General features: G+C 43.7%; 1 protein-coding gene across 3 annotated transcripts in view; it reads left to right on the top strand.

Annotated features, from left to right (window-relative positions):
* LOC124614399 (transcriptional coactivator YAP1) overlaps positions 1 to 18,351 on the top strand; it is a 353,914-nt gene that overhangs the window by 252,788 nt on the left and 82,775 nt on the right. For all 3 annotated transcript variants that reach the window (XM_047142942.1, XM_047142940.1, XM_047142939.1), the window contains exon 2: positions 865 to 1,034. In XM_047142942.1, coding sequence (XP_046998898.1) covers positions 865 to 1,034 — 170 coding nt within the window. The remainder of the gene's footprint in view (positions 1 to 864; positions 1,035 to 18,351) is intronic.

Genomic DNA, 18,351 nt, shown 5'->3' with positions numbered 1-18,351 from the left:
CCCTGCCTTCGGTGTTGGGCGACAATGCCTCCACAGCAGCTTCAGTCTTACATTTTATCCGTGAGGGTGGGTTTTATACTTATATGTAGGTTTCAGCGCATGTCCTGTGTCCCTCTGTGCTAGTGCTAGTGCTAGTGCATTTAGGGTGGAGGTTTTAATGTGTTGCAGTGGCTGGTTTTCCCTTTTTAATCTCGTGGTTGGCCAGCCACTGTAATCTACTCTCATGTTTTACTCTCTTCTGTTTCTAGCGGCACTCTGATGTTTTCTTGTCCTCTTTTGTTCGTTTTAGTGCTCGTTGCCTTCCCTTCGTCCTTGTAGCTTTTCCTTTCTTTCCGTTGTGTGTTATATGTTTCGTCCGTTTTATTCTCACACTTCTGGCATTGTTTTGTTAGGAACAAGGGACCGATAAGCTCGTAGTTTGGTCCCTTCTCCCGCCTTCAAACCAACCAACCAGCCAACCTATAGTAGATCGGTGGTCATAATGTTCTGGATGACCAGTGTATGTTGCACTCTATTCTGTTGTAATGGGGGAGATTTCGTAAACTACTTTGTTTGATCAGACTCATTTTACCTCTGTCTCACACACAGTTATCGTGAAGGGCTAGTACACACCGTCAGCCAATTATGTCGTGCTCAGCACTTGTAGTTATTTCGTGTTCAAAAGTCTTACTTCACCATCAGTGGCCTCGTATGGTAGGGAGATGGAACAAAGGCCACACGGTCTTCAATTGGAAAGCTAATTGAAAAGGCGAAGCTTCACCTTCGAAGGCTGGTGGTAGTGTGCTAGCGATTTCATTTTATTTCGCTGCACTGCACTTTGTCGAATGGCGACGATTGCTGACGGCAGCCTCTCGTGTGTTGCAGCCACATCACGCGGACGACCACGTGGGAGGACCCGCGGAAGACGCTGGCGGCGCAGGTGGCGCAGTCCCAGCAGCAGCAACAGCAACAGCAGCAGCAGCAGGCTGCCGACATCATCGCCGGCGCCAGCTCGGGGGGGTCCCCACACTCCTCGTCGTCGCCTCAGCCAGCGGGTAGGTTTTCCTGAGTGCTGGTCTAATACATAAACCATTCCACTGTCAGGTACGAGAAGCATAGTTTTCGGACAACTACAGATAAAGAGTTACTAAGCCCTTAAAAGACGCGAGCAGTGCTAACTCAGAGTTTCTACAGTATGAGACAAATATTCAGAAAAAGTTTCATTGTCTACAGTCAGTATCTTCACAACAGTGTGTTGGGCACATCGCACTAACAGTGGGCAGCGACAATGCCGTAATACAGTAATCCTGTTACTTTACGTAACGGCACTCTGTTGTTTGCAGTTTTAAGGTTTTGTCCAAGATACTGAGGCGGCGCAGCGTGCGAGTGTTCAACACACTTATTGTAGACGGATGCAAATTGTAGCTTATCTCGATGTGAATTAGTGAAAACAGTTAGCCTCGCAAGGGGATTGGAAGCGCGGCTCCCATTTTATAGCTTGCAACGGTTAAAGTTAAATATTAATGGGAATTGGTGAAGTGCAATGGCAGGAGGAACAGAACTTATGGTCAAATGAATATAGAATTAGCAATATAAAACAAACTGAAACGTTGGTACGTCTAATAATGAATAAATGAATCGTAAACGGGAACGTGTGTGAACTAATAGCATAGTGATCTCATTATCGCAGACTATTAGACACAAATCCAAGACTTCTTCCTCCCCCCCCCCCCACCCCCCCTCCCCCCCACCCTCTCCTTAGTAGTAATAATATACGTGTCTACGATTTCCGGAGAAGAAGTTGAAAGAATGGAAGAGATAATGTACGTTATTAACAATTTTAAGGGTGACGAAAATTATGATAAGCACTCCGTCTGCAGGACACAAGTGGCCCATCGGGACCATCCGACCGCCGTGTCATCGTCAGATTAGGATGCGGATAGGAGGGGCGTGTGGTCAGCACACCGCTCTCCCGGTCGTTGCGATGCTCTTCTTTGACCGGAGCCGCTACTATTTGGTCGAGTAGCTCCTCAGTTGGCATCACGAGGCTGAGTGCACCCCGAAAAATGACAACAGCGCATGGCGGTTGATGGTCACCCATCCAAGTGCCGGCCACGCCCGACAGCGCTTAACTGCGGTGATCTGACGGGAACCGGTGTATCCACTGCGGCAAGGCCGTTGCCGAAAATTATGACGGAGAGCTGAAATTCGATAGTAGGAAAAGAAAGAAAAGGAGCAAATCAAACGAAAGGCGGAACTGTCTGGCACAGGGTATAATTTAATCGCTATTAACCATAGGATTAAAAATAATGAAAGATGGTTTTGTACGTCGAAGAGAACTGGGGGCATTGGAAGATTCCACATACGTTATACGATGGTGAAACAGAGATTTCGAAACCACTTTTCGACAGTAATACATTTTCGTGGGCAGTTGAGGACTCTAACCATAATTCATTAGTAATGAATTGCAAAATAAAACTGAAGAAACTGCAGAAGGTAGAAAATCATCAGATGAGACCTGAATAAACTGAAAGAATCGCTGATAGTGCAGAGTTACAAAGGAAGCCTTGTACAACAATTGACTGAGACGCAAGAACACAATGCAAGGCGAATGGGTAGCTTAGAGAGAAGATACGAGCTCGCAGAATCAAATAGGCAAAAACTCAAGGCTTAGTAGAAGTTTTTGGATGACACACGAGATACTCAGTTTCACGAAAAGGAAAAATACGAACATGCTGCAAGCAAAAGGGAAAACAGATGTCTAAGAAGTGAGATACCCGTGTAAAATTATAAAGTAGGATTGGCTATAAGAGAAACGCAGAGCTATAAAGCTATGGTAACTGAAAAAAAAACAGAAATAAAAATTAAAAGAAATCTTTGAAGAAAAGGGAAGCACCTGTATACAACGCGATTTTGTAAATGTGTCTATGGCAACGCCTCTTCGGTTTTGTAGACGGCTATTGTGTTTGCCTGCACCCTTTGGAGTTTCGTAGTTGAAAGCTGTCAAATGCGCTGACAGGTGTCAGGGATTTCCTGAAGTTGACACGACTGTACGAGTAGTAAAGAATAAATGTATTAAAACTCATGCATGATGCTGCATTTTTCGAGCATATCAATGCTTGTGACGTCATATTTCCTGAAGGTGGTTCTTTCCCCGATAGCGATTGTTATTTGACAGTAAGGGATACGTGTACCAAGTTTGGTTGAAATCGGTCCAGTGGTTTAGGACGACATGAAACACACACACACACACACACACACACACACACACACACACACCTTTATATTATATACAGATGTTTTTGAAAGTATCTCGCGTGCTACACACAGCAAGGAAGTCAGGTTTGGTTTGTTGTCGTTGCGTGTAAAACGAGTTCAAAACTAGACAAAAGAGCGCATCACAATGTATAAATCGTAGCTAAAACGAAAGTATTAAGAATGATGAAACATACGATTTGTTGCTCAGAAAAGAGCGGGAATGGTCACGAAGGAAGATTTTTAAAAAAATCATTTTTCTCCCTGTGAATACATGACATAATCGAATGTTGGACATCAACACACCAAAAGTTACGATAATTCTCTCTCTCTCTCTCTCTCTCTCTCTCTCTCTCTCTCTCTCTCTCTCTCTCTCTCTCCCTCCCTCCCTTTTTTTCGTTCAATCTCGGTTATCTCAACGTTTTCGTGACACTCATTGAACCAATTTTTCGTCCACGTTCTTTTCGGCTTGCAACAGAATAGAGCAATTACCACAGCAACAGCCTCTTTTTCGTCCAACGTTCCAAACTACAATATTATTGCTCAATATACATGACAAAATTATTAAGCAGTCTAGGGAGGACGTCAATAATGTTGAACACTATTATTGTGCAATGTTGTTGGCCGTCTAGGGGCCGCTTTAAAATGCGGACGTCGAATGTGAGCTGTATTACCTTTTTGTAATGACTAGACCATCTATCGAAGTGCAGTTAGAGGCTGCGGAGAAGACCTATGTGGGAGATTGCCTGAGACTTAAGAGTAACGTTTTTGTGATAAGAACCAGCGATCACTATTTCGCCAGTACATGATAATCAGTACTTAACGGGCTGAGGATCAGAGAACAGAGTGCAGATGTAGCGTCACCTTTGCAAGAGGATACAGTTACAGGGAATCGGCTGGACAGCACATACGCACACACTTTGAGAGCTGATGCGGCACCTGTGACGAGAGACGTGAGGTCACCACTGTTGCTGCGTACGTGACAGAACGCCGCTGCCGTGACGCTCGTCAGATAGAGCTTCACCGAAGTCGATAAGATTACAGGTACCGCGCCGCAAGCTCGGAGGAAAACATCGATCGGCGCTGATGGAAAAAGCGCCCTGTTTTCTTCTCCAGATGCGATAAGCGATAAGACCGCGGAAGCAGTTTTCTCTGAAACCACTTTCTTCCAGACGGAGCTTAAAAGCCGTGTCATCGCGCCTGAAGTGCAACAGTGTAAATAGTAGCAGATTATTCGCTCCGATTACTGTGTGCGCATTATCCTTCTCGAAAATGTTTAATAGAGTCCGTAGACTACATTGATGTAGCTAGGTGCATTCATTGTGTGTACAGAGGAGCAGAGCGCGTTAGTAACACGCGTGGATGTTAACTTCCCGGCGTATACTGCTGACGAAACCCGTGAGTGTTTCCCAACAGATTTGCAGTAGAGTCGAGTGTCACCATCTTCTCCCAAAGTTTCGAGACGTAGGGGTTGTAACCCAGTTTGCTCGCAGAGCGACGGTTTTCCCCTCCCCCTTCCAGTGTTATTACCAGCTGATGCAAACTGGATTGGGTTGTTTGGGGGAAGAGACCAAACAGCGAGGTCATCGGTCTCATCGGATTATGGAAGGATGGGGAAGGAAGTCGGCCGTGCCTTTTGAAAGGAACCATCCCGGTATTTGCCTGGAGCGATTTAGGGAAATCACGGAAAACCTAAATCAGGATGGCGGGGTTGAACCGTCGTCCTCCGGAATGCGAGTCCAGTGTCTAACCACTGCGCCACCTCGCTCGGTGATGCAATCTGGGTAAAAGGATATTTTTGGCTCAGAAACGGGCGGTTCGGGCAATAAGTGGTAAATGTTTACGAACCTCTTGTCGAGCCCTGTTAACGAGTCTGGGTGTTTTAACATTGGCCTCTCAGCATACATATATTCCTTACTGTCATTTCTTGTTAACAATATTAGCTTATTCCCAAGAATAAGCAGCTTTTACTCAGTTAATACTTGTCATAAATCAAATCTGCATTTGGACTGGACTTCCTTAACTCTTGTGCAGAAAGGTGTGCAGTATACTGCTGCATCCATTTTCAATAAGCTACCATTAGCTTTCAAAAATCTTAGCACTAATCAACGCGCTTTCAAATCGAAACTGAAGACTTTCCTCATGGGCCACTCCTTCTATTCTGTCGAGGAGTTCCTTGAAAAATTAAGCTGATTCTTGTTGTATTGGTGATTGCGTTTACTTAAACTTATGACTTGGCTGTTATCGGGTTAATAAACATTTTATTTTTCTCTGCTATTACTTTTATGTTGTAATTTCATGTACTGACACGTTCCATGACCTTGAAGCTTTGCTCCTCAATTTGGTTCTACGGAACTTGACGTGTAAATAAAATAAATAAATTAAAGAAAAGGATTATATTGCTAGGATTTCCGCTATGTTTAAGCCCAGTTTTCTATACTGCCTCACTTTATGAAGCGAAATGTCATGCCTTTTAAGACTCTGAACAGTGGTTCTTGCGTGAAGGATCCCAGACTCCCGTTCAGTCATCCTCACTCTTCTGCTTCCTGATTTATTTATTATTATTTTTTTTTTTTTTTAATTCATGAAGGCCAATGGTCTGTTTCACTCTTTAGTCTACTTTCACTTTCTTCCTCCAGACCTCGATTTCTGTCCTCGTAGAGATCCGACTACGTTAACGGCTCATCATTGAAAGAGAAACGAAGACAAGTCGGCTAACTCACTGAAATGGCGTAGAATGGAGCACACTATATATTTGAAGGTGCGCTTACTGTGACTTTATTTTACGACAATGGAAAACTGCAGTAGTGTTGCCACAATGTGGCTGTAGTACACGCAGTATTTCCGTGTGACTCGGCAATATTGCTGATTGAGCAGGCTGTTGCTGCGGTGTGGCCGTTGTTGTCCGCCTAGGATGGAGAAGAATGATTCGTATGGCCGGACCAAATCTCCCTCTGTCCTTGTAAATGCCTCTCTTTCACTGTTGCACTTGCTTCCTCTTTTGACGCCGAAAACGCTGCTGCGCTTAGGTGTAGGCACATAATTTTTCCCTTGGCTACAAAACTGGAGAAGGATATAAATGAAAGGACTCATAAAAATGTGAAGTACGTACGACCAGAGGTATGAAACGCAGGAAGTGATGTATACGAAGACCATAATCTGAGAAAGTACCATTGACTGACTTTTCCCAATGCATACGCGATCACTGACTGATAACGATTTTCGCAGTGCGGATTTGTGAACTGCACTTAATAACCATTTTCTCTTACTCCCACCTAACAATGTCGTACTGCTTCTGCTTGATACTGTAAGAAATTTAGATCCATTACATGACAGTACATCAGATTAAAAGTACAACAGTGACATTTTATTAATGCCAACATTTTGTTGACACAGGTGTTAAGAGATGTGCGTGGGTACTTGAGGAACAAGACAGAACATGCGCGAAAACCAAATACAACTGAATACGCTTAGTGGATGATGTCACACCAGAATATTGCAAGGTAGTTAAGTAGGCACATATCGATTGTGACCGTCATCTGGGAACTTTATAAAACAGGTATTGCCGTTTTGATGTTTGTTGCTAAGATCAAGCACTTTCATGGCAGGTATGTCTGAGTTCAAATAATCAATTTTCTGTTACAGTGGAGCTGTTTATAGTGTACATTTGTATTCTCTGTTCACTGACAACTATGTACTCTTTTTTTGTAGCATCAGTAGTCCAGGCTTGAGAATGAACCAGTTGATTCGAAACTAGACGCAAAACGTGTGTTGTACAACTGGCAGATTTGTTAAACCCCTCATGAAATGATATTTTAAATCTCTAAAAAGTTTATAGTTTGACGTAATGTCACTGTTCAAGCATATACGAGAGCGCTTCAAAAAGGGAGTTGCACATTATTATGGAAGGCAAAGTAATTTTTATTGAACGCTGCGCTAATCCGTGAATAAAAATCCTGCTCCTTGGGCGCGGCGCCATTACGGAACCGACGTGTGAATGTCCTCATCGTCGAAAGATGACTCTCCCTCCCCCCCCCCCCCCCCCCCTCACGATATTGTCATAGCTTGCCGAGAAAATGGGAATCGCATGGTGCAAGATATGGGCTGTGTGGTGGATCAGCATCACCCAAGTCTTCGTGGCCTTGGTCGAATTGTTGGCACCATTCCACTATGGCTACATGCGCCGTTGAATTTGTTCCATATACTGCCAGAACTTCATGGCGAATCTGTGAGCAGTCTAGACGTTTCGCCCACAAGAATCGTACTGTCTCGCGTACTTCAACTGTGAAGTGTGTTTGCAGTTGCCACGCCATTTCAGTCGCTCACTGTGATATCCGAGCCGCAGCAGAACTCTTTCTTCAGAAAACCTGGTAAATTTCAGTGCGTCACTTTTGTTGCGTAATAGTCTTATACTGGAACTATATCGGTAACTTACTTTTTGAAGCCACTGCGTAAGACCGAGTGCGAGGTTCGTGGCCGCACTGTAGGAACAAGCCCAACATTCATCTAAAGTTGTTCTGGGAAATCGGGTAAACTATGATTCACGACACCCAGCATGTCTAACCGTTTTGTCGTTCGGTTGAGTTACCTGCGAAGCTACATAGCTAGTGTGTTGTTGCCACAGTTGCGACTGAAAATAATATTTTGATGTCTTATACAACGAATAAAACTTCTTAAGCAAACACTTTCAGTGGGGGTATTCTACAGCTTTGATTTCAGCTCGATTGGCGGCACTGTAAGACAAGCAGCAGGTGCAAGAAATCAGACTGATCAGTGGTGCCACTTGCGTAAGAGCTGAGAACGAGGAGCAAACTTTCTGTCGCTGCGCGTTATCTAGACGTGTTGACTACATGGCCCTCAGTCTCTAAATGCCACTGGACGTCAGGCAACCCGCGTAGCTTCTCCACGATCTGCCTAGCTGTCAACAAATGATCAACCACAGTTATTGTTTAAAACCGTTTTCATTACCATACAGTTAACCGCACAAAACAGTCCAATTATTGTTGTATGTTAAAGGTAAAATTGGTGCCTCACCACGTCTTTCCTCCGATGGACATGGACACTCCGAGGAGTCGCCGCCTGCTCACTTCGCAGAGCTTCTCCCCTTACGGTACTAGCGTATTTGCGGGGCCAGTCGTCGTTCCTCTGCTTCGCATACCCGTTTACTTTTTCGAAGAAGAAGAAAAAATAAAAGTTTTCCCACAGCTATTGGCAAATGGTACTACGCTACTGGCCATTAAAATAGCTACACCACGAAGATGACGTGCTACAGACGCGAAATTTAACCGATAGGAAGAAGATGCTGTGATATGCAAATGATTAGCGTTTCAGAGACCGTGGCTGCGGTTACCCTTGACGAATGGCAAAACGTCGTTTTTTCGGATGAATCCAAGTTCTGTTTACAGCATCATGATGGTCGCATCCGTGTTTGGCGACATCGCGATGAAAGCACTTTGGAACCGTGTATTCGTCATCGCCATAATGGCATATCACCCGGCGTGATGGTATGGGGTGCCATTGGTTACACGTCTCGGTCACCTCTTGTTGGCATTGAAGGCACTTTGAATAGTGGACGTTACATTTCAGATGTGTTACGACCTGTGGCTCTACCCTTCATTCGATCCCTGCGAAACCCTACATTTCAGCAGGATAATGCACGACCGCATGTTGCAGGTCCTGTACGGGCCTTTTTGGATACAGAAAATGTTCGACTGCTGCCCTGGCCAGCACATTGTCCAGATCTCACACCAATTGAAAACGTCTGGTCAATGGTGGCCGAGGAACTGGCTCGTCACAATACGCCAGTCACTACTCTTGATGAACTGTGGTATCGTGTTGAAGCTGCAAGGGCAGCTGTACCTGTACTCGCCATCCAAGCTCTGTTTGACTCAATGACCAGGCGTATCAAGGCCGTTATTACGGCCAGAGGTGGTTGTTCTGGGTACTGATTTCTCAGGGTCTATGCACCCAAATTGCGTGAAAATGTAATCACATGTCAGTTCTAGTATAAAATATTTGTCCAATGAATACTCGTTTATCATCTGCATTTCTTCTTGGTGTAGCTATTTTAATGGCCAGTAGTGTATTTATTATTACTGAAAAGTAGTCCGACCGTCACCATCTCGGGAAATAGCTTGCAACATTATAAATGGACGACTTGTTAAACTGTGTAGCGATGTAGTATGAAGAGAAGTGTGTGTCGCAAAATACAAACTGGGGGGATTCGCCAGCCTCGGCGACGGCAAAAGTGGATAGGAATCGGTGAGGGGTGGGAAAAGGTCCCATAGCCACAGGAAAGGGGACTGAATCGGGCTACTTTCGCCGACAGCGGCAATGGCAGCGGTGGCGCCTGGGCGCGCTTGCGCAAGCCGCGCTGCTGCAGGGAGCTGTGGCGGCGGCCCGTTAGGCGCGACTTGGCGCGGCCGTTCACCTCGGCCAGTCAGCAACCTTCACGCGTCCTGCGCCGGCTCGCCGCCCCGCGTGTCAAGGCCATGCGGACTGAAAGCCTACACCTAGCCTAGCCTAGCCTAGCCTAGCCCAGTCCAACACATCAGCTACGTTGTGCACACCAAATCCTGCAACATCTACACTTACGTACATACGCCGCAAGCCACAATGTGGTACACGACAGAGGTTACCTTACTTCATCATCATCTACATCTACATCCATACTCCGCAAGCCACCTGACGGTGTGTGGCGGAGGGTACTTTGAGTACCTCTGTCGGTTTTCCCTTCTATTACAGTCTCGTATTGTTCGTGGAAAGAAAGATTCTCGGTATGCCTCTGTGTGGGCTCTAATCTCTCTGATTTTATCCTCATGGTCTCTTCGCGAGATATACGTAGGAGGGAGCAATATACTGCTTGACTCTTCGGTGAAGGTATGTTCTCGAAACTTTGACAAAAGCCCGTACCGAGCTACTGAGCGTCTCTCCTGCAGAGTCTTCCACTGGAGTTTATCTATCATCTCCGTAACGCTTTCGCGATTACTAAATGATCCTGTAACGAAGCGCGCTGCTCTCCGTTGGATCTTCTGTCTCTCTTCTATCAACCCTATCTGGTACGGATCCCACACCTGTGAGCAGTATTCAAGCAGTAGGCGAACAAGTGTACTGTAACCTACTCCCTTTGTTTTCGGACTGCATTTCCTTAGGATTCTTGCAATAAATCTCAGTCTGGCATCTGCTTTACCGACGATTAATTTTATATGATCATTCCATTTTAAATCACTCCTAATGCCTACTCCCAGATAATTTATGGAATTAACTGCTTCCAGTTGCTGATCTGCTATATTGTAGCTAAATGATAAAGGACCTTTCTTTCTATGTATTCTCGGCACATTACACTTGTCTGCATTGAGATTCAATTGCCATTCCCTGCACCATGCGTCAATTCGTTGCAGGTCCTCCTGCATTTCAACACAATTTTCCATTTTACAACCTCTCGATATACTACAGTAACATCCGCAAAAAGCCTCAGTGAACTTCCGATGTTAACCACAAGGTCATTTATATATATCGTCAATAGCAACGGTCCTACGACACTCCCCTGCAGCACACCTGAAATCACTCCTACTTCGGAAGACTTCTCTCCATTGAGAATGACATGCTGCGTTTCATTAGTTATTACCTCTTCTGTTCGACTCGCAAAAAGAGCGAGGGAAAAACGACCGTCTATATATCTTCCTACGAGTGTTAATTTCACTTATCACAGCGTTCCTCAGCCGAAATTTACGTTGGCGCCAGGAATTGTTCTCCAGTCAGCTCCAAATGCCGGTTCTCTACATTTTCTCACTGTTTCCCGAAAAGAACATCGTCCTCTTTCCAGGGGCTCCCATTTAAGTTCAAGTATCTCAGTAATACTGGAGTGTTGATCAAACCTGTCGGAACAAACCTAGCACCCCACATCTGAACTACTTTCACCTCTTCCTTTAGTAATGCCTGATGTGGACTCCACACTCCAGCAGTACACAAGTAAGGCTCGCAATAGTGTTCATTACGCTGTCTCCTTTACAGAGGCACACTTACCAAAATTCTCTCAATAAATCGGATTCGATCATTCGCCTTCCCTGTTACCGTCCTTAAGTGTTCGTTCCATTTCATATCGCTTTGCAGCTGTGTGCATACCTATTTAATCGACTGACAGTATCAGGTAGCACACTGGATTGTTTTATCTGCTCGTCTTCATTAACTTACATTTTTCTACATTTCAAAATAATTCAGCCACTGTAGCGTAGGGAGAAAATTTTAGTGACTGCGGAAAAAATCACGAAGGAAGTCTCACAAGTTCCAATTTTTTTCCACTTCTCTTCCTTATAAATTTGAACGATCTTCCACGTAACTATCAACAACCAAAATAGGTGGTTTTTGCAGACGATAGTTTGTTTATTTCCACGTCAAGTTTTGTAGGGCCAAACTGAGGAGCAAATCTCAAAGCTCATGGAACGTGTCGGTACATGAAATTACAACATAAAAGTGATAGATAAAAATAAAATCTTCATGGACCCGAAAAAGTCAAGCCATAAGTAAACGCAGTCAACAATACAACAAGACTCAGCTTACTTTTTCAAGGAACTACCCAACAGAATAGAAGGAGTGACCCATGAGGAAACTCTTCAGTTTCGATTCGAAAGCGCGTGGATTAGTGCTAAGATTTTTGAAGTCTAATAGTAGCTTATTGAAAATGGATGCAGCAGTATACTGCACACCTTTCTGCACAAGAGTTAAGAAAGTCCGATCCAATTGCAGATTTGATTTCTGAAGAGTATTAACTGGGTGAAAGCTGCTTTTTCTTGGTAATAAGCTAATATTGTTAACAAGAAATGAGAGTAAGGAATATATGTATATTGAGAGGCCAATGTCAGAATACCAAGACTCGCGAACAGGAGTCGTCAAGAGGTTCGTAAACATACACCACTTATTGCCCGAATCGCCCGTTTCTGAGCCAAAAATATTCTTTTAGAATGGGAAGAGTTACCCCAAAATATCATACCACACGACATAAGTGAATGAAAAAAGCGAAGTAGACTAATTTTCGTGTCGAACGATGACACTTCAGATACCGTTCGAATGGCAGCATTAACTCTTTGAACGTGATCCTGAACGTGGGCTTTCCACAACATTTTACTACCTATCTGAACACACAGAAATTTGAACCGTTCAGTTTCACTAATCAAATGCCCAGCTTGTGAAATTAAAATGTCAGGTTTCGTTGAATTGTGTGTTAGGAATGGTAAAATCTGTGTCTTACTGTGATTTAGCGCTAGTTTATTTTCTACAGGCCACAAACTTAAGTCATGAACTGCACTATCTGAAATCATGCCAATGTTGCACACAACATCTTTTACTACCAGGCTAGTCTCATCATCAAACAGAAATACACTCCTGGAAATTGAAATAAGAACACCGTGAATTCATTGTCCCAGGAAGGGGAAACTTTATTGACACATTCCTGGGGTCAGATACATCACATGATCACACTGACAGAACCACAGGCACATAGACACAGGCAACAGAGCATGCACAATGTCGGCACTAGTACAGTGTATATCCACCTTTCGCAGCAATGCAGGCTGCTATTCTCCCATGGAGACGATCGTAGACATGCTGGATGTAGTCCTGTGGAACGGCTTGCCATGCCATTTCCACCTGGCTCCTCAGTTGGGCCAGCGTTCGTGCTGGACGTGCAGACCGCGTGAGACGACGCTTCATCCAGTCCCAAACATGCTCAATGGGGGACAGATCCGGAGATCTTGCTGGCCAGGGTAGTTGACTTACACCTTCTAGAGCACGTTGGGTGGCACGGGATACATGCGGACGTGCATTGTCCTGTTGGAACAGCAAGTTCCCTTGCCGGTCTAGAAATGGTAGAACGATGGGTTCGATGACGGTTTGGATGTACCGTGCACTATTCAGTGTCCCCTCGACGATCACCAGTGGTGTACGGCCAGTGTAGGAGATCGCTCCCCACACCATGATGCCGGGTGTTGGCCCTGTGTGCCTCGGTCGTATGCAGTCCTGATTGTGGCGCTCACCTGCACGGCGCCAAACACGCATACGACCATCATTGGCACCAAGGCAGAAGCGACTCTCATCGCTGAAGACGACACGTCTCCATTCGTCCCTCCATTCACGCCTGTCGCGACACCACTGGAGGCGGGCTGCACGATGTTGGGGCGTGAGCGGAAGACGGCCTAACGGTGTGCGGGACCGTAGCCCAGCTTCATGGAGACGGTTGCGAATGGTCCTCGCCGATACCCCAGGAGCAACAGTGTCCCTAGTTTGCTAGGAAGTGGCGGTGCGGTCCCCCTACGGCACTGCGTAGGATCCTACGGTCTTGGCGTGCATCCGTGCGTCGCTGCGGTCCGGTCCCAGGTTGACGGGCACGTGCACCTTCCGTCGACCACTGGCGACAACATCGATGTACTGTGGAGACCTCACGCCGCACGTGTTGAGCAATTCGGCAGTACGTCCACCCAGCCTCCCGCATGCCCACTATACGCCCTCGCTCAAAGTCCGTCAACTGCACATACGGTTCACGTCCACGCTGTCGCGGCATGCTACCAGTGTTAAAGACTGCGATGGAGCTCCGTATGCCACGGTAAACTGGCTGACACTGACGGTGGCGGTGCACAAATGCTGCGCAGCTAGCGCCATTCGACGGCCAACACCGCGGTTCCTGGTGTGTTCGCTGTGCCGTGCGTGTGATCATTGCTTGTACAGCCCTCTCGCAGTGTCCGGAGCAAGTATGGTGGGTCTGACACACCGGTGTCAATGTGTTCTTTTTTCCATTTCCAGGAGTGTATTTTAGAGTTATCTTTAATACTAGAGGGATATCATTTATGTTAATAAGGAACAGGAATGGCCCCAACACTGATCTCTGGGGCAACCCCCACTTGACTGTACCCCACTCAGACCCCACATCACTGTGAATAATGACCTTTTTGCTGTCTGTTGATAAAGTAAGAGGTGAACCAATTGTGAGCTACTCCCCGTATTCCGTAATGATCCTACTTCTGGAGCAATATTTTGTGATCAACATAATCAAACGCCTTAGTTAAATCAAAAAATATGTCTAGCGTTCGAAACCTTTCGTTTAACCCATCCAGTACCTCACAGACAAAAGAGACTTTCAGTTGTAGAACGATTTCTAAAGCAGAGCTATACCTTTGATAGCAAGTCGTGTGATATAAAATGATCAATTATCCTTACATGCACAGCCTTTTGCAGTAACTTTAGCAAACACTGATGGCACAGAAATAGGTCAAAAAATGTCTATAATATCCCTTTCTCCCTTTTTATAAAGCGGCTTTACTACTGAGTACTTTAATCGTTCAGGAAACTGATCATTTCTAGAGAAAAAATTACAAATATGGCTAAATACAGAGCTAACATGTGCAGCGTTAGAGAGATGGTAATACAAAGAGTTGGTAAATGACATTTTTCAAAGAATTCTCAAGTGGTTCTCTGAAAATTGACTTCTTTTAAATTTTGAAAAAAAAACCACTACATTTGGTTCTGTACAACAAATAGTCATACCTACAACTGATGTAACACATGAGCAGGAGCAGTAGATAGGGTAGAATGCTCCAGATTTTTAGCTGTACACGATGATGAAAACTTGAACTGGAAGAAACATATTATTGAGCTTCTCAAGCAATTACGTTCAGCTACTTTAAACTGTTAACCTTAGAAACAAGCGTGCCAATTTCCTGACACATTTTGCGTATTTCCACTCAGTAATGTCGTACGCAACAATTTACTGGGGTAACTCATCGCTAGGAAAGAAAGTGTTAGCGAGAAGTAACGACAATATGTGGTGCTTACCCACGGACGACAAGTGGATGCCTCTTCGAGGACTTAGGCATGTTAACTGCACCGTCACAATACGTATATTCGCTAATGAAATTTATCATAAGTAATACATCACAATTTGAGGAAAGGGAAAATGACCTTCATTAATAATTTCTGAAAAGCTGCCACTGACTCTGAAAGGAGTTCAATAAACAGCAACGAAAATTTTCGATCATTCGTCTAACAACATTAAATGTTTGACAGACAGTGAAGCAAGTTTTAAATCTAATTTAAAAGCAACCCCTTCCAATTCCTTCCACTCTACTGACGAACTCCTGCTTAAAAACTGGCAGCCAGCAAAAATAAGTACATAGAACGCAGGACTAAAAATAATGTGTTCACTAATGTTAACACTAATCACGTATAAATATCCTGTAAACTGAATCTTTCCACATCATTTCGATAAGAGTCGTTCAAATGATCTATGGAGCACGTGGCTAACTAACTGACCGACTGACTTTGGAGCAAGCTGCCATTCATCACACCAACTAGAAACTTCGTCATTTTCTATCTTCCTACAGTCAATCAAGGACGACACCTCGTATACAGTAGCACAATGGCATCATCAATAAACAACCAGAGATTGCTGTTTACCCTCTCTCTCAGAACATTTATGTATGTAGAGAATAAGTCCGCCTATTACACTTCCCTGGGCACTCCTAATGATACCCTTGTCTCTAATGAACACTTGCTTCCTGTAGACAATTCTAAAGTACATGTAAAAAGCGCCCAGGGAAATTGATTTAAATTAATTCTTAGGAAGATTGAGTTCGACTACGGTGGATGTCTCGAATGCAGACGGTGTCGGCTTAGGAAGGACGAGCCAAGACAAATGAATAAATAACCTCACTTCGTTTCGAACTCAGATAGCACGCTCATGAGGATGTGAGTGATACGACAAACAAAACCAGGTGGCATAATTGTGTGTGTGTGTGTGTGTGTGTGTGTGTGTGTGTGTGTGTGTGTGTGTGTGTGTACTTTTGAGGAGAAGTCGGTGTAACGGCAGCAGGATTCCGTATGAATAAAAAAGCAGGGCAGACACTGAGTTGGCTGTGAACAGCTCTGTTACGGGATTATCCTCATCAGCATCGACAGCGAGCGGACGCCAATAACAATAATTCGGGTATACATGCTGACGTCATAAGCAGAACATGGCGAGATGGAGTATATGAGGACTGAATGTTTAAAGAAGGGGGGATACTGAACTATTGCTTTGATTTTCTCTGAGTCTGTAGCCAGTGAAATAGTGCATATAATAGTAGGTAGTCCAACTGAAGAGGAATGGATACCAAAAAGAGCATTATGGAGGATGGACACTGAAGATAGGTTCAAGGAAGGGAACTGCGGAGAAACCCCGGATAACAGAAAAAAATATTTAAGTTGATTGACAAAAGAAATACAAAAATATTCAAAACCGTCAGGGCAATAGTAATATAATTTACTAAGGAATTAAATAAACAGGAAGTCCAGGGAGCTAAAGCGAAATTTCTGCATGAAAAATGTGTTTAAATCGAAAAGGAAATATCAGTTGGAAGGACATATTCAACGTATAGACGTCAAAACAACTTTCAGTGAAATTAAAATCAAAGGCTTCAATATAAAGAATGTAAGAAGGATTCCATTGTTAAACGCAGAACAGAGATCAAATAGGTGGAAAAAGTAGAATGAGCGTTTCTGTGAGCGAGAGGAGCTGTATGTTGACTTAAAGGAAGAAGAAATGAGTATTCATTTGCAAATAAATGGGACATCCAGTATAAAAGTTTGATGGACCTTTGTAAGACTTGAGATCGAACAGAGCAAAATGCATAAATAAATTTCTTTGACATTATTAAAAGAAACTGGCCAGCTGCGAGTAGGACTCGCGCTGAAATTTTCGTCCAAACTTAATTATTTATACAGACAGTTCATCCGTCCCAGAAATTAAGAATCTCTAAGATCTTCGCCAATTACGGGCATTGATACTGGCAAGATATCGGTCCCAAGAATTCCCGGACTTCGGTTTTAATTTTAATTTTGAAGTCTCATAACAAATAACAAAACAAATATTTTTTCGTGTGATATAATTACAGATTAACAATTTTCAGATTTTTTTTTTCTTTTACTTGTATCTGAAACCATGCTTCTTGCCAAATTTCATGATTTTTAGGTCAACGGAAAGTATTCTACAGGTTTTGATGAGTGAGCTTGTGACAAAATGGCCATAACTTTTGATTGCATTGACTTAAATGCTTCACTTTTAACACCCCAAGGCGGCAAACCTTAATATGCGACATAGATTTCAATTTGATGCATCTGCCCGTTCCTGAGCAACAGTGTTTCTAACCGGCGGACAGACAAGACTGACCAACGGACGACAGAGTAATCGTATAAGGGTTTCGTTTCTATCGGTTGAGGTACGGAACCCTAAAAGCGAGTTAAGTTGCAACCTAACGGCTATTCGAGTTGGCATTTAGGCGCTATGAGACTGGAGACCTACCATCGGACTTTGAGCAAAAGTATCATCCACACAATCCTGAAAAATAACAGTTGTAGAGCCATATCTCTATCGCCATCAGCTTAACAGCTAATGCAAACCTATTCCTAACAAGAATATATACAGAAGAATACAAGAGAAAATTGTGGATATATTAGATGACGATCAGTTTGTCTGTAGGAGAGGTAAAGGCACGGGAGAGGAGGTTCTGAGGTTTCTCTTGACGATGGAAGCAAGACTGAGGAAAATCGAGACGCATCCATAGCGTTTATAGACCTAGAAAAAGCATTCGACATTCTAAAATAGTCCAAAATGTTCGAAATTCTGAGAAATGTAGGATTAAGCTACAGAGAAATACCGGTAAAATAAAATGTATGCAGGAACCAAGGGAAACAATAAGAATTGAAGACCAAGAATGAAGTGTTCGTATTAGAAAGGATACAGCGAAGAAGCAAAGACGAAAATAAATGTTAAATACAAAGATTAAAGTTCATTGTGAAAGACTATTAACTATAAAATTCACCATCGTCAGCAAAATTGAGGAAATAATTGTAGAGTGTATTGAACAGAATGAACAGTGTGATGAGAAAACGCTGTGGATTGAGAGTAATGCGAAGAAAGACGGAAGTAATGAGGAATAGCTGCTATTAGATTGAAGTTAACATTAAAATTGAGGAACACAAAGTTGATGAACTGAAGGAACATGGCATATGACAAACGAAGAAAGAAAGGTATAAAAAGTAGAATACCTCAGACAGATCATTCCAGGATAAAATAAGTCTATTAGTATCAAA

This window comes from Schistocerca americana, chromosome 1 (genome assembly GCF_021461395.2).
Source record: "Schistocerca americana isolate TAMUIC-IGC-003095 chromosome 1, iqSchAmer2.1, whole genome shotgun sequence".
NCBI classification, from domain to species: Eukaryota; Metazoa; Arthropoda; class Insecta; order Orthoptera; family Acrididae; genus Schistocerca; species Schistocerca americana.
Note: the sequence above shows the minus strand (reverse complement) of the source record. Positions and strands in the feature narration are given on the sequence as shown.